We start from the raw sequence: 17,986 nt of genomic DNA on the forward strand, positions 1-17,986 counted from the left end.
TTCTTCTTTTCCAGTCTGTATACCTTTTATTTCTTTTTCTGGACATAGTGCACTGATTAGGACTTCTGGTACAAATACTAACAGAAGTGGTAATAGTGGTCTTGGTCATCTTTCCAGTCTTCAAAGAAAAGCTATTAAGATTTATGTTTTGCTATTCAGAATAATGTTTGATTTAGAAGAGATACCTTTATAAAATTAAGTAAATTCTATTTCTAGTTTGCTGAGACATATTAAAAATCAAAAATGGATACATATTAAATTTTCTCAAATACTTTTTCTATCTCTATTGAGATAACCTTATGATTCTTCTCTTTTAATAAGTAATGTGGTAAATTACATCAATTTGTTTTCTAATGCTTTAATAATTTTGCATTCCTTGGATAAAGTCAAACTGGTAATAATTTTTTGTTATTTAATGCAAATAGATGCTTTTTATAATTCATGTAACGTTTTTAGCCATGAGAGGACAGGTCCAAATGTCCTAGCTCACCAATAAACGCAAGCAAAATTTTCCCTTTCTTTCAAACTAATTCTAAATACATTTTCATTCCAGCATTTCACCAAAACTGTTCTTATTTTTATTATCAATAATAAAAGCACCACAGGGTACCAAACCGAAAGGTTCATTCTCAGTTCTATCTTACTCAACCAGTCACTAGCATTTTATAAAACACTATGGTTGGTGGTGGGGGCAGGGGGGTTGGCCAAGCTAGCAGAGTAAGAAGACTCCAAGCTCACTTCCTCTCAAAAGTAATAACTATCTGCAGAACAGCCATCAGTGAAAAAGCCCAAAACCTACCAGAAAAGATATAAAACTAAAGACATAGTGAAGGAGCCACAGTGAGATGGGTAGGAGGGATGGACTCCTGATATAATCAAGTCCTATACTCTCTGGTGGGCAACCCACAAACTGGAGGATAATTATATGCAGAGTGAGAGTTCTGAGCCCCATGTTGGGTTCCCCAGCCTGGAGGTTCTGTACTGTGAACACAAACCCCTGGAGATCTGGCTTTGAAGGCTAGTGGGGCTTAATTTCAGGAGCCCCATAGGACTGAGGGAAATAGACTTCACTCTTAAAGGGCACACACAAAATCCTACGTGCACCAGGACCCAGGGCAAAAGCAGTAATTTGATTGAAGCCTGGGCCAGACTTACCTTGTTGGAGAGTCTCTGGAAGAAGTGGGGATGCCTGTGACTCTTCCTGTGGACATAGACACTGGTGGTAGCCATACTTAGGAGCTATCTATTGCATAGCTACTGATGCTTGTGGCTGCCATCTTGAAATCTTCCCTCTGGCTCATTAGTGTCAGGACTTGACACCACCCAACAGCCTGTAGGCCCCAGAATTGGGATGCTTCAGGCCAAAAAATTAACTGAGTGGGGTTACAGACCACTCATCAGTAGACAGGCTGCTTGCTGCTGCTGCTAAGTTGCTTCAGTTGTGTCTGACTCTTTGCGACCCCATGAACTGCAGCACACCAGGCCTCCCTGTCCATCACCAACTCCCTGCCTCTAAATATGGCCCTGCTCAAAGGACCAAGACTCCGCTCCACCCACCACTGAGCAGGCAATAGCCCTGCCATCCAGGAAGCCTGCACAAGCCTCCAGACCAGCCTTACCCACCAGAAGGTAGACACCAGAGGCAAGAAAACCATGATCTAGCAGCCTGCATATCCAGTCCACTAACAGTAGGCCAACACAAGCTTTGGAACACAGCAATCCCCCATAAGCAACTGTGTCAAGAACCTGCCCCCGCTCATCAGCAATCTGACATCAGCTCTGGGATCCGTGGGCCCTACAGCCAGATTCCAGGAAGCGGCTCTGTTCGCCACTAGTATGGCATTAACCCCAGACCTAGAATCACAAAGCAGAGGGCAGGCAACAGCTCAGAGTCTTATAAATGCTGACTCTGCCCACCAGAGAGCCAGCACTAGCCTGAGGCCCCTGAGGGTTCCACAACAAGCTGCTTCATAACTGGGTCTCACTAACTAGTTCACAGGAGCATCCATATAAGATACAGCCTGGCAACCAATCAGGCTACAGGACAACAAGCCCACCAGACTGCCACATAGTCAGCCCGCCACAACAGAAGGACCCACGCAGCCCTCTTGGGGTACCCCTAGAACCTACAGTTTGAGTGATGAGAGGGGAGTGTACTGCTGGGATGCATAGGATGTTTCCTACAGAAGGCCGCTTCTCTAAAGTTGAGAAGTGTGACTAATCTACCACATACGTAAAGATACAAATAGCAACTTAGGCTAAATGAGGAGGCAGAGGAATATACTCCAGATGAAGGAAGAGATAAAATCCTAGATGAAGAAATAAGTGTAGACAGACAATATACCAGGAAAGGGTTCAGAGTAATGACTGTAAAGATGATCAAAGAACTTGGGAAAAGAATACATACAGAGAGTGAGAAGTTAGTAGTTTCTGTTATAAAGAGAAAACATAAAAGACCAACTAAACAGAGATGAAGACTACAAATGAAATGAAAAATACACTAGAAGGAAACAACAGGAGACTGAATGATACAGAGGAATGCATCAGTGAGCTGGAAGACAGAACGAGGGAAGTCACTGCCACTGTACAGATAAAGAAAAAAAATAAAAAGAAATGAGGATAGTGTCAGAGACCTCTGGGACAACGTCAAGCATTGTCAAGCATACATTGACAACGTCAAGCAGAGCATTAGCATTTCAGAGAGAAAGGGTCAGAGAAAATATCTGAAGTCATAATAACTCAAAACTTCCTAAGCCTAGGAAAAGAAACAGTCCAGGAAGTGCAGAGAGTTCCAAAGAGGAACCATACTAAGACACATGATAATTAAAATGACAAAAATTAAAGATAAAGAGAGAATATTAAAAGCAGCAAGGGAAAACCAATAAATACCATACAAAGGAATGCCCATAAAGTTATCAGCTTATTTTCCAGCAGAAATTCGGCAGGCCAGAAAGGAGTGGCACAATATATGTAAATTGATGAAAAGAAAAAAACAAAAATCCTACAACCAAGAATCTTCTACCCAGCGTGGTTCTCCTTCAGATTTGACAGAGAAATTAAAAGTTCTATAGATAAACAAAAGATAAACTTGAGCACCAGCAAAACAGCTTTCCAACAAATGTTAAATGAAGTTATCTAGGAGACAAAGAAAGGCCACAACTAAAAACAAGAAAATTACTGAATGGAAAAGCTCACTAGTAAAGGCAAACACACAGTAAAGGGAGGAAATCATCCACACAAAAAGCTAGTAGGGAGGTTCAAAGGCCAAAGTAGTAAAATCATCTGTATCCACAATAAGCAGTTAAGGGATACGCAAAACAATCAGATGTAAAATATGAAATAAAAAATAGTAATCATGGAGGGAAGAGAGTACAAATGCAGGTATTTACAATGCATCTGAAATTAGAGATCAGCAATGTAAAACAATGTTAAGATCATGGCATCTGGTCTCATCACTTCATGGGAAATAGATGGGGAAACAGGGGAAACAGTGAGAGACTTTATTTGTTTGGGGGGCTTCAAAATCACTGCAGATGATGACTGCAACCATAAAATTAAAAGACGCTTGATCCTTGGAAGGAAAGTTATGACCAACCTAGACATCATATATTAAAAAGCAGAGACATTACTTTGCCAACAAAGGTCAGTCTAGTCAAGGCTATAGTTTTTCCAGCAGTCATGCATGGATGTGAGAGTTGGACTATAAAGAAAGCTGAGCACTGAAGAATTGATGCTTTTGAACTGTGGTGTTGGAGAAGACTCTTGAGAGTCCCTTGGACTGCAAGGAGATCCAAGGAGATCAATCCTGAATGTTCATTGGAAGGACTGACGTTGAAGCTGAAACTCCAATATTTTGGCCACCTGATGCGAATAACTGACTCATTTGAAAAGATTGAAGGCGGGAGGAGAAGGGGATGACAGGATGAGATGGCTGGATGGCATCACTGACTCGATGCACGTGAGTCTGAGTGAACTCCGGGAGTTGGTGATGGACAGGGAGGCCTGGCGTGCGCAGTCCCTGGGGTCGCAAAGAGTCAGACACCACTGAGCGACTGAACTGAACTGAATGTAAAAAATCAATTAAAACTGCTTTGTATCTAAAGCAATATGATTTACAAAAACCTTGTGGTAACCACAAAACAAAAATCTGTAACAGACATACACACATAAAAAAGAAAAAGGAATCCAAACACTAAAGATAGTCATAAGTCACAAAGAAGAGAACAAAAGAAAGGAAAAATCTCCAAAAACAAGCCCCAAACAATTAACAAAATGGCAGTAAGTACATCTCAATAATTATCTTAATTTTGAATTGTCTAAATGCTCCAACCAAAAGACATAGACTGGCTGACTGTATACAAAAACAAGACCCATACACATGCTGCCTACAAGAGACTTCAGATCTAGAGACACACACAAAGCTAAAGTGAGGAAATGGAAAGAGGTATTCCATACAAATGGAAATCAAGAGACGGCCAGAGTAGCAATACTTAGATAAAACAGACTGTAAGATTAAGATTGCTGGAAGAGACAAAGGAGGACAACACATAATAATCAAGGGATAAATTCAAGAAAAAGATATAACAAATATAAATGTATATGCACCCCATATATGAGCACCTAAATATATAAGGTAAATATTAATGGACATAATAGGAGAAACTGACAGGAAATAATAATAGTCAGGGACTTTAACATCCCACTTACATCAATGGACAGATCATCCAGACATACAGTTAGTAAGGAAATCCTTGCCTTAAATGACACATTAGATCAAATGCACTTAATTTACATACAGAGAGAATATTCTACCTGAAAGCAACAAAATACACATTCTTTTCAAGTGCAAATGGAACATTCTCCAGGACAGATAACATGCTAGGCCAGAAAATAAGCCTTGATAAATTTAAGAAAACTGAGATCATATCAAGTATCTTTTTCAATCACAAATCTATGCAACTAGAAATCAACTACAGGAAAAAACTATAAAACTACAAACGTGGAGGCCAAACTATAGCTACAAAATCATCAATAGAGCACTAAATCAGAGAGGAAATTTTAAAAATTCCTAGAGACAAATGAAAATGAAAACACAACAATTCAAAACTTATGGGACACAGTAAAACCAGGTCTAAGAAGGAAGTTTATAGTGATACCTGCTTAATCTGACATTTTCCCAAAAAGGACACACAGATGGCCAATAGGCATATGAAAAGATGTCCAATATCACTATCATCAGGGAAATGCAAACAAAACCACAATAAGATATCACTACACACCTGTCAGAATGGCTAACATCAAAAGGAACACAAATAACAAGTGCTGGCAAAAATGTGGTGGAAATGGAATGCTAGTACACTGCTGGTGAGAATGTAAACTGATGCACTCACTGTCGATAACAGTAAGGAGGGGGAGAAAAAAACAGTATGGAGGTTTCTCAAAAACTAAAAATAGAAGTACCAATTCCACCCTTGGGTATTCATCTGAAAGAAAAAAAAACCCCACTAATTCGAAAAGATACATGCACTCCAAAGTTCACAGCAGCAATATTTACAATTGCCAAAAAATGGAAGCAACTTAAGTGTCCATCAATAGATGAATGGATAAAGAAGACGTGAAATATATACACAGTAGAATACTACTTGGCCAAGAAAAGAAACTAGTGAATATAACAAAAAGAAACAGGCTTGCAGCTACAGAAAACAAACTGTGGTTATTGGTGGGGAGAGAGAAATGGGGAGGGTTAGTATAGGGGTGGTGGATTCGGATGTACAAACTACTAGGTATAAAATAAGCAAAAGCATATATTGTGCAACACAGGGAATATACCCAATATTTTACAGTAACTATAAATTAAAATGTTGTGAATCACTATATTGTATACCTAGAACATATAATATTGTACAGCAACTACACTTCAATAAAAAGAAATAAACTGGCAAAAAAAAAAAAACAAAGCAAACTTTAATGGTTAGGACCATATTGACTATATCCAAGCTGACTAAATTTGAAACCAGGATCTTTTACTTTGTTAGCTATCTGACCTTGAACAAGTTCCTTTATGTCACTCAGACTCCGTTTATCCATCTGTAAAAAGTAAATATCATCTATTTTTATGTCATTCTTTTTGAGTTGTTTTTTTTTTTTTTTACTATCCTTTCTCCTGTTTGTCCCAGAATTTTTTCTCAGGCTCAGCTAAATTTTCATTTCTCCAAACTAAATTTTAGAACTTAGTCCTCAGTTGCCTAATTTCCCTATCCAGACTTATTTTCTATACCTTCTAATTCCATGACTTTAAAAATTATGTGTATTTTAATCACTCCTAAATTTATAGCTCTTGTTGCAATATCTTCCCTGAACTCCAAACTTGTGAACCTAACAAGGTGATATTCTTTTTTTTTTTTTAATTCTGACTTAAAGATCTTTTAGGTAGCTCATACTTAACATGGCCCAAAGCAAACTTTAAAAAAATGATTTCCAGTCCTTTGAAACTTAATCCAAGTTACCATCATTTTGTACTTGGATTGTCACAGTACTGATTCATCTTTTCTCTTCTTCTACCCTTGACCCTCTCCAGGCTATTCATAGAGCAGTCAAAGTGACCTGTTGAACATTTAAGCCCGATCATATTATTTTGTTAAAAGCCCTTCATAGCTTCCCATTTCATTCATCATAAAAGTTCATGTTCTTCCTGGGCAAACGTCAGCAAACTTTTTCTTAAAGGGCCAAAGAACAAATATTAGGCTTTGCAGGCCAAATAGATTCTGTTGCAACTACGGAACATTACTATGCTATATCTATACATGAATAGTATTATGATTCTAAACTGCCATGTCCAACAAAAATCACTGTATTTCCTGGGATATGCATACAATTTATAAAACAAACAATGTTAGTTTGATCTATAATTGTCAACATTTTTCATAGTAATTTAATATTTGTTGTAAAAAATATAAGGTACAGACTTACATATTTTTACAAAAAGATTATGGCAAGGACATTAAACTAAAGGTTAAATAATTTTTCTGTACAATGTACCAAAGAATTAATAGTGGACTTACTTTAGATTATTGATTCTAATTTCTGCACTTTCAGTGAGTTTCTTTGTTTCTTCTTTCCACCTATTGGCTGCTTTCTGTGTAGTAGCTAAGAGATGCCTCAGTTCAACAGTGGAATTTCGATTACTGTCTTCCATTTCTCTTAATTGAACTTCAAACGCATGTTCCTTTATTGAAAATTCATGCTCCATTGTACTGATCTAAGGAATAAAATGAAAATAGTATTTTCTTTTTCTTTTCTGTTATTCTAGGAGACATAGTGATCACTGATAAATACAATCATTTATTGTGTGGTCTGTGGCACAGAAATGTTTGGATGAGGAATCTATATAAAAATTAATTTTATAATTTGTCTCCATCATAGATGAAGACTTATCCTATGTTATAGTATAAATTTAATGAAAGCAGAATTAAGATGGAGAAATATCAATAACCTAAGATATGCAGCTGACACCACTCTTATGGCAGAAAGTGAAGAGGAACTAAAAAGCCTCTTGATGAAAGTGAAAGAGGAGAGTGAAAAAGTTGGCTTAAAGCTCAACATTCAGAAAACGAAGATCATGGCATCTGGCCCCATCACTTCATGGGAAATAGATGGGGAAACAGTGGAAACAGTGTCAGACTTTATTTTTTTGGGCTCCAAAATCACTACAGATGATGACTGCAGCCATGAAATTAAAAGACGCTTACTCCTTGGAAGGAAAGTTATGACCAACCTAGATGGCATATTCAAAAGCAGAGACATTACTTTGCCAACAAAGGTCCGGCTAGTCAAGGCTATGGTTTTTCCAGTGGTCATGTATGGATGTGAGAGTTGGACTGTGAAGAAGGCTGAGCACCGAAGAATTGATGCTTTTGACCTGTGGTGTTGGAGAAGACTCTTGAGAGTCCCTTGGACTGCAAGGAGATCCAACCAGTCCATTCTGAAGGAGATCAGCCCTGGGATTTCTTTGGAAGGAACGATGCTGAAGCTGAAACTCCAGTACTCTGGCCACTTCATGTGAAGAGTTGACTCACTGGAAAATACTCTGATGCTGGGAGGGATTGGGGGCAGGAGGAGAAGGGGACGACAGAGGATGAGATGGCTGGATGGCATCACTGACTCGATGGACGTGAGTCTGAGTGAACTCTGGGAGTTGGTGATGGGACAGGGAGGCCTGGCGTGCTGCGATTCATGGGGTCGCAAAGAGCTGGACACGACTGAGCGACTGAACTGAACTGACTGACTGACACATTTTTTAACACTTTCCTCAACACCTTGAAATGACAGTAGGAAAAAAACATACCACTAATATAAACCTGCTTTCATAATCTATTTTTACTTTTGCTGCCTGGATGGACAATAAATGTTCATGCTCTTAGTAACTGAGAGCTGGGTTTAAATTGAACCCATTTATGTTTTTTAAAACACACAAAAAGATGTTTATTGGCTTATTATAAAGGATACAACTCCAGCAGAGCCAGATGGAATAGAGATACACAACAAGGTACAGGATGGTAGGGGGTGTGCAGAGCTTCCAAGCCCTCTCCAAGTATGCCATGCTCCCAGCACCCTGATGTGTTCATCAAAAGCTCCTCTGAGAGGCTCCTCAAGCCACTTTTGATTTACATACTAAAGTTCAGGTTCTTTCAAAGAGCTTTGTAAAGTTAAAAAAAAAAAAATTATATATGGGAATTCCTTTACTACCACAGTTACGGTATACACGGACAATTTCCCCTCCCCTCCAGAAAAGACTAAAATGCTTTTCAGAAAGTTATATGTAAATGTCTTCAATTATTTCTAGGTTATTTATGTTATTATAGTAAAAAAAAAAAAACCTTAATGTAGAATGAACATATGAATAAATGCTCTTTGGATACCCTAAAGCTTTCTCAACTTGAGGTTCAAGGAGAGAATTAACCCGAATGCTCTAAAGTACCCAATGTATGTAATGAACTGTCTGGTTTCATATACATCTAGAATGAAACTACCTATTACCATATTTGAGGCAACTGATAAAATAGTTAAGTAGTTACTAGAACAATTTCTTTTACTCTCAGGCTATCTGTATCTTGCTACACTCAAGAAATATTATAAGGAACACCTATCTTGTGATATTTTAAAGAAATGTACTTTAAAAATGGTCACAGCTGGAATGGCTTCTAGTAAGTTATTAAATATGACTACTTTCAAACTGAAAAAAGAATGAATAAGAAGCCTCAATTTTATTGATTCAAAAAACAAAGAAAACTCAACAACAGCTAAACTCATGGCTCGTGGGGGAAAACTACAAACATTCTGTCCTCATTACTTCTGCTCAATGCTGCACACTTCCTAAATCTCTTAAACTTGCTTTCTCAAATGGTACACAAGTACAAGACTGACTTTATAAATACTGGCACTGGAAAAACTACCTTGGATTTATTAATTTTGTATCGCATTACTCCTGGGCAAGCCTCCTGAGACTCTGTGACTTCTGCTCTATTTAAAACATTTTTAAATTACTGAATTTTACAAATTTTGAACTGAATATCCTTCCTTGCCTCAATCTCCACTTTCTCTGGAGAAGCCACGGTTCTGATATCTTAGGTGGAAATATTTAATTCTGCCTCTGTCTCTCTCACATACATCATGTATTAAAAACTGATCTATAAATCTACATAGTTTTATCACTCTTCCTGCCTAGTTAACTCCCCATTTCTACTTGACAAGCTTGACAAGCCTTATTCCAAGGTCCTTCATGATAACCTGCTCTCTACCTAATTCTATGAGACTGTGTTATACTACTGTTCCCTTCTCTTTGTTTCTGTCACAATGCATTCTCATTCCTGGATCTTCTTACATGCTCCCTTTGACTAGAATAATCTTTCCCCTCCTGCTTATCTTAGTTATTTCTACTCAACTTTTAGAACTTAGCTAACTTATTGCTCCCACAGGGAAATTCTCTATCTATCTAGAAAAAGCTCTCATAGTGTCCTATGCTTTTCCTAAAGAGCATTTACTAGTTTGCAAAGATACAATTAAAGTTTGCCTACCTCCATGCAAATAATAAGTTGTTAAGGATGGGGACCATGTCTTTTTCATTTACTATTACATCTTTAGTGTCTGAATCATAATAAAGGTATCAAAATTCAGTCTTTGAATGAACCCCAGATCCTTCAGTTGACACAGTTCTGACTTAAACTGGACAGGTCTGCAATGATGCAGGATGGATAAGGGCCAAGACAACTCTGTCTTCAAAACAAAAGTCTTACTAATGATTCAATTCAGAATGCAGGGTTGGAAAAACAGATTTATGGTCTCCTTCCCCTCTTCCTTTGTGTCCTTCCTTTGCACAAAACTATTCACTCATGTAGACAGGATTGCTAAAAACTAACCATCTCCTAATTTTATATTTTTATGAGGAGTATTTAGACCACAAAGATATGTAGATCCTTTGCAGAAAGAAGGAAGGAGTTAGGAAAAGAGCAAACTGGGTAGTGGCTTTAAGATCAAATGAAAACTTCATAAAATAAGTTGTTATGGTTCTCAACCAACTGCCCTCTGAATAACCAACTGTTTTGATCTTTCTGGCTCCTAAAGATCCCACACTTTTTCATGGGGGAGAAAAGCAGCAAAGTGTAGTACTAGATTCTTATGTTGTCAAAGAAGGAATCAGCTACAAAGCAATTTATCTGACAGCCCTCCTCCATAAAATAGAATTACAGCTATCTAGTCCCTTATTTTGGAGAAGGAAATGGCAACCCACTCCAGTGTTCTTGCCTGGAGAATCCCAGGGACGGCAGAGCCTGGTGGGCTGCCATCTATGCGGTCGCACAGAGTCGGACACGACTGAAGTGACTTAGCAGCAGTAGCAGTCCCTTATTTTGGAGAAGGCAATGGCACCCCACTGCAGTACTCTTGCCTGGAAAATCCCATGGACAGAGGAGCCTGGTAGGCTGCAGTCCATAGGGTCGCTAAGAGTCGGACACGACTGAGCGACTTCACTTTGACTTTTCACTTTCATGCACTGGAGAAGGAAATGGCAACCCACTCCAGTATTCTTGCCTAGACAATCCCAGGGATGGGGGAGCCTGGTGGGCTGCCGTCTATGGGGTCGCACAGAGTCGGACACGACTGAAGTGACTTAGCAGCAGTCCCTTATTCACCAATGATTCTTTTCTTAAGCTACATGCAGACTTGGCATAAAGGGAGCATTTCTGGTAGGAAAACTTTCTTTTTGTTTTTCCAAGAAACATCAGTTATTATTCTGAATTAAAGATAGACTAAATGCAGTATCAAGTAGGGGAAATTCATGTATTCCCTTCTCTCCCATTATAAGAACCCAATCCCCAAAACACAAGTATACTGTAAAATTATGCAAAATATAAAAAAATTAAAAAGACAAATATATAGTCTCTGTAATCTACAACTCAGAGAGATAACTACCTCTAACTTTTACATCATTGTTATTTATGAATTTTAAAATTGAGATTAGTGGATACAGGATTACAATATATATAAATACATATATATATTTTTAAAAATATTTAAAAATATTTTTAAAATATATTTTTATTTTTAGTTTTCATTTTAAAAAATACTTAGGACATAACAATACAAACACATTATAAATTATTTGGAAACGTGATTTTTAATGATGACTCAATACAGCACTTTATAAATGTACCATAATTTAACTATTTCTAGATAGGTTGTTTTTAATTTATTACAAATAATGTTGCAATGAACTTCCTTAAATTATAAGACACTGTAATTATTCTATTATGACTAAATTTTATAGACTCTCAATGTGTACCATTTTACAACTGCAGCTGCACATTCACTCAAACTGACAACTTTGCAGTTAATTAATACAGAGTTTAAACTTTTAAAAAACTTGTTTATTAGCAATTTGTTTTTCTTAGTTTGTGAATTCTGCTCACGTCTCATACATGTTTCCCTATTGGGTTACAATTTTTTCATATTTTTTAAAGCTCCTTGTATGATCTTTGTCTTCTGTCATATTTATTAAAACTATTTCATCCAGTTATTTCTCTTTAAAATATTTTTAAAGTTGTTTTAAATATTTAAAAACAGTATACTAACGCATATATATGGAATTTAGAAAGATGGTAACAATAACCCTGTGTACAAGACAGCAAAAGAGACACTGATGTATAGAACAGTCTTATGGACTCTGTTGGAGAGGGAGAGGGTGGGAAGATTTGGGAGAATGGCATTGAAACATGTATAATATCATGTATGAAACGAGTTGCCATTCCAGGTTTGATGCACGATTCTGGTTGCTTGGGGCTGGTGCACTGGGACGACCCAGAGGGATGGTATGGGGAGGGAGGAAGGTTCAGGATGGGGAACACATGTATACCTGTGGCAGATTCATTTCGATATTTGGCAAAACTAATACAATTTTGTAAAGTTTAAAAACAAAATAAAATTAAAAAAACAAAAACAAAAACCTTATATATAAATCTATCAATATATTTATTTATTTGCAATTCTCCCATTTTTCAGTTTTGCTGACAAAGTTCTTTCCCATCTATCAGTTAAATATTCAACTTCATTTCCTACTAATGCTGTATATGGTCACTAATAGTTTTTAGTTATTAATTCATATGAAATTTATAATATGACATTTAAAAATAAGAAAATTTAAGATTTTTTCAAAGTACACTGTCATTTTTAAATTATGGAAATGTTTCAATATAGAAACTTTCAAGCATATACACAATAGAAAAACTTTACAATGAATCCCTATATGCTTATCGCCTAGTTTCCATAATCATTAAATTCATAGCCACTCCTGCTTGATCTACAATTCTACTTACCTTCTTCTGCCAAGATTTACTTCTCTCTAGCTTACAATGACATATTGAACATGAATTTTAAGGGTACAACTCAATTTTTATACATATAGTGACATATAAGCATCACCACCCAGATTTAGCTACCTCAGAAACTGGCTCTCTTATGTGCCCTTCTAATCAGTATTCATCCACCGAAAATGCAACCACTATTCTGATCCCATCCTTATAGGTAATTATGCCTGTTCTTCATTTGCATATAATGAAATTAATATACTGTAAGTTTTTTAATGTCTGGCTTATTTTTCCAATATTATGTCTGTGAGACTCATCTGCCATTGCTTATAGATGCAGTTCATTCTTTTCATCTATTCCATATATGAACATACCATAATTTATGTCATCTCACATCGATGGACATTTGAATTATTTCCAGTGTTTTGATAAGATTAAAATTTCTATGAATATTCTTGTACACATATTTTGATGAACACAAGCACTGATACCAGCTGGGTATGTAGCTAGCATTTTTATTATTTGGCATAGTATGTGTGTCCAACTTAAAAAGATACTACCAAATGGTGGCTGTACCAATTTATATAACAAAAATAACCTACGAAGGTGCTGGATTTTTTACAACTTTGTCCACACTTCATACTGTCAGGTTTTAAAATTTTAGTCATTCTGGTATGCATGCTATAGTACCTCATTATAGTTTTAATTATATTTCCACAGTAAATAATGAAGTTGAACTTTTTTTCATGTATTCTCTTTTATAGACTAATTCTTTTGTTCATTTTTGGAAATGGGGTGTCTGTTTTTTTCTTTTGATTAACTTTTTTTCTTACTATTTCATTATTTACTGGTAAAAGTTTTTATATTCTAGATATGAGTCTTTTTTTTTTTTGGTTGTATGTATTATAAATACTTTCTTCTACTTTTTACTCTCTTAATGGTGTCCCTTTTGATGAGTTAAAAATCTTAATTTTAAAGAAATCCAATTCATCTACCTTTTCATTATGATTAGCTCTCTTTTTGTTCTGTTTAGGAAATTCTTTCTTAGCCAAGATCATGAAGTTTCTCCTTGAAGCTCCATCATTTTATATTTCACATTTAGGTCTATAAGGCAGCTCAAATTAATTTAAATAAATGGTGTGATATAAGGATCAAGGTTTATTTTAAAAATATGGACCGAGCTGAAGTCACAATATTTATTGTAAAGATAATTATTTCCCTTCTGAACTTTTGTGGTGCCTTTGTTATAATGAGGTGATTATGAAAACTGGGTTTGTCCCTGGATTCTGTTTGTTCTATTGATCAGGTTGATTATTCTGTTGATTACACACTGTCTTAATCAGTATAGCTTTATATCAAGTCTTGATACCTGGTAGTGTGATTTTTCCCCTTTGTTTTTCAAAGATTCCTCACAGATTAAAGCAAAAAAGCACAAGCTTCTTTGTATGATATGTAAGAGTCTCTTTTTCAGTTTACTTTTATAAATAGCCACAGTGTTTGACATTTGCAATAGGAGGCATTCAATAAAATACGCTGATATGAATTAGGTTGGGATGTGGCTTCTTATGAGTCCTCACAGTAGTGAAAGACCAAGTGAAACACTAATGCTACCGCCCCATGTCCTTACTATGAAAATGGAAGACACAGACCTTTCTCATAAAAAGTAAACGCCACTTTTAAGGACTCCCCCTTCGCACCCCAGACACAAATACAATCAACTGATACAGTTCTAAATAATTTTTAAAATTTTTAAATAGTATTCAAAATGCATATATATTTAATATAAATAGCTATGTTTTATATATAAATGAAACATAATAAGGTCAACTAAAATAAAAAAAAAGAGTTAATGCCACTTTTACAAAAGTCACACAGAATGGGGAAAGGCAGGCAACATACTGATGGTGATACCTGTGCTTGAAACTCCCTCAAACAGGTTATCACGTCCCTACTGCCAAATCACATAAGCATTAGAGAAAGAAGCAGGTGGGGAGGAGAGAGAAAAGGGAATTTTTTTCCAGAGGACACTTTTGTCCCTTGCCTTTTCCCTGGAGTGGAATTTTTAGACTACCTATGAGTACTTCTCAGAGCATACTGATGTACCATTATCTGCAGAGCCAGTTTTAAGAGCTCTATTTTTGAGTGGCTATTAGGTGGTTCAGATGGTAAAGAATCTGCCTTCAATGCGGGAGACGGTTTGATTCCTGGATTGGGAAGCTCCCCTGGAGGAGGGCATGGCAACCTACTTCAGTAGTCTTGCCTGGAGAATCCCCATGGACAGAGAAGCCTGGCAGGTCCATGGGGTTGCAAAGAGTCGGACATGACGGAGCGACTGAGTACAGCACATTTTAGAGGGAAAAGAGGACAGCAGTCCGTAAAGTTATCTATAGTTTTGCTAGCACCGCTTTAATTGTTTTGGCAGGAATATCAGTGCATTTCATGGTTGGAAAAGCATTTTTTTGTGTGTGGATAGTGAAAGCAATCATTTTCAAGTATGCTTGCCAAGTTCTACAATACAGAAAAGACTGGTTAATGCTGTGCATTATGATTTAGTGCTATCTGATGAGAAGGCAAAAACTAAAAAAAAGAGGTCTTAAAAATGTTTTAATAGGTCTCTGTAAATATTCTCTATATTTTGAATTTCACAGGTACACATTTAATTCTAATTAGATTTGAATATACCTTTAATTTGGCTTTTTTTTGAACCTCGAGAGCAATCTTTCTCAAATCTTCAGTCTGTTTCTGTAACTGTTCATTTTCCTGCTGAAGTTTCAACCTTTGTTCACTGACAAATCCACAGTTCTCTCTCTCAGACTCCAATATATTTTGAAGTTTCTGAATCATTTCTTGGCAACGTGATATCTCTTCCGAGGAACTGATTAAAAAAACAAAACAAAAAGAACCTTTAAACTTAATGATCTGGAATAGACGTCAAGAAGTCTGTCCATATTTTATACTGCAGACTTGTTTTCTTTGTTCTGAGTCATTTATCTTCACTGTAGACTTAAACTGTGCGGTTTTACAATGTATGTTACACCAACCAAATATACTCCATTTAGCAATCTTAACTAATAACAGAAAACTGAATTGCTATCACTCACTAAGGAAGTCAACGTGAAACCTCTTTCCAAGTATTACTAACACTGAGAATCAAGGACTTCAGGAGGACAAATGAAAGCTAATGATGAGGAAGGTGGACAGGTAATAATCAAAACTCCTTTAATCATCAATCAACTCTGTAGAAGACATTTGGTGACTATACTAAATTATGAATTATCATAAGACAATTCAAATTAAAAAAAAACTGCTAGTTGTATAAACTTATTTTATTTTATCACAGTTTAAATAGGTTATATTTCTTGAACTTTCTCAACAATGGATTACTGAGGGACAAGACCTCCAAACATGTATACTGTTTCAACATACTGCTAATTTTTATTCCTATCTTTTAAAATTTCCATCTTTTCAATCCCAGGTAATCAAGTACTATGAACATTCCCTAGTCATTGGGTGTCATAGGAAATATATAAGATCCTTTACTGCCGTAATACTTGTAGCTCCTTTTTTCCTGTCTCAAACTTGGCTAATAAAGTTCCTAATAAAATGATGGATCTAGATAATGATCCTCAAATGATGCTCAAGTCAGAAAGATGCTAAGATCAAAAATAACAACACATTATGTGCCTCCAAACGGGAGTCCAAATTGCTACCATTTATAAACAATTCTTGCAAAAAAGTCAAAGCTGAATCAGATCAGGCCTCTTGATCTAATTTTTTTAAAAATGCATGGGGCAGGAAACAAGGTAAATGAAATGATATAATGCATGTGGGTAGAGAAGACTCTACAACACAAACAACCCAGGTTTTCAACAAATTATTTGTAAGAAAATAAAAGAGAAAGGAGGTGATTCCTAGAGAATATATATCTCCATTCCCATACACACACACCTTTTCTTTATCTTTTCTTCTGTCAACAGGCACTTAGGTTATCCCAATACCTTGGCTATCGTCAATAATACTGATTGCAATGAATATGGGAATGCAGATATCTCTTTGAGACAATCATTTTGTTGTCTTTGGATCTATACTCTGAAATAGGATTGCTGGATCATACGGTAGTTCTACTTTTAATTTTTTGAGGCACCTCCATACTGTTTTCCATTGTGGTTGCACTAATTTACATTCCCACTAACAGCAATCCTGAAAGATGATGCTGTGAAAGTGCTGCACTCAATATGCCAGCACATTTGGAAAACTCAGCAGCGGCTACAGGACTAGAAAAGGTCAGTTTTCATTCCAATCTCAAAGAAAGGCAATGCCAAAGAATGCTCAAACTACTGCACAATTGCACTCATCTCACATGCTGGTAAAGTAATGCTCAAAATTCTCCAAGCCAGGCTTCAGCAATAGGTGAACCACGAACTTCCTGATGTTCAAGCTGGTTTGAGAAAAGGCAGAGGAACCAGAGATCAAATTGCCAACATCCACTGGATCATGGAAAAAGCAAGAGAGTTCCAGAAAAACATCTATTTCTGCTTTATTGACTATGCCAAAGCCTTTGACTGTGTGGATCACAATAAACTGGAAAATTCTGAAAGAGATAGGAATACCAGACCACCTGACCTGCCTCTTGAGAAATCTGTATGCAGGTCAGGAAGCAACAGTTAGAACTGGACATGGAACAACAGACTGGTTCCAAATCAGAAAAGGAGTAAGTCAAGGCTGTACACTGTCATCCTGCTTATTTAACTTCTATGCAGAGTACATCATGAGAAACACTGGACTGGAAGAAACACAAGCTGGAATCAAGATTGATGGGAGAAATATCAATAACCTCAGATATGCAGATGACACCACCCTGATGGCAGAAAGTGAAGAGGAACTAAAAAGCCTCTTGATGAAAGTGAAAGAGGAGAGTGAAAAAGTTGGCTTAAAGCTCAACATTCAGAAAACGAAGATCATGGCATCCGGTCCCATCACTTCATGGGAAATAGATGGGGAAACAGTGGAAACAGTGTCAGACTTTATTTTTCTGGGCTCCAAAATCACTGCAGATGGTGAGTGCAGCCATGAAATTAAAAGACGCTTACTCCTTGGAAGGAAAGTTATGACCAACCTAGATAGCATAT

At 36.7% G+C, this 17,986-nt stretch overlaps 1 protein-coding gene across 3 annotated transcripts in view; it reads right to left on the reverse strand.

The window, feature by feature from the left end:
- The window catches only part of SCLT1 (sodium channel and clathrin linker 1), a 226,186-nt gene that overhangs the window by 52,086 nt on the left and 156,114 nt on the right, over positions 1 to 17,986 (reverse strand). For all 3 annotated transcript variants that reach the window (XM_070386529.1, XM_070386528.1, XM_070386530.1), the window contains 2 exons: positions 15,540 to 15,732; positions 7,062 to 7,258 (listed from right to left, as the gene is read on the reverse strand). In XM_070386529.1, the coding sequence (XP_070242630.1) occupies positions 7,062 to 7,258; positions 15,540 to 15,732 (390 nt within the window). The remainder of the gene's footprint in view (positions 1 to 7,061; positions 7,259 to 15,539; positions 15,733 to 17,986) is intronic.

Source organism: Bos mutus, chromosome 17, assembly GCF_027580195.1.
Source record: "Bos mutus isolate GX-2022 chromosome 17, NWIPB_WYAK_1.1, whole genome shotgun sequence".
Taxonomy (NCBI): domain Eukaryota; kingdom Metazoa; phylum Chordata; class Mammalia; order Artiodactyla; family Bovidae; genus Bos; species Bos mutus.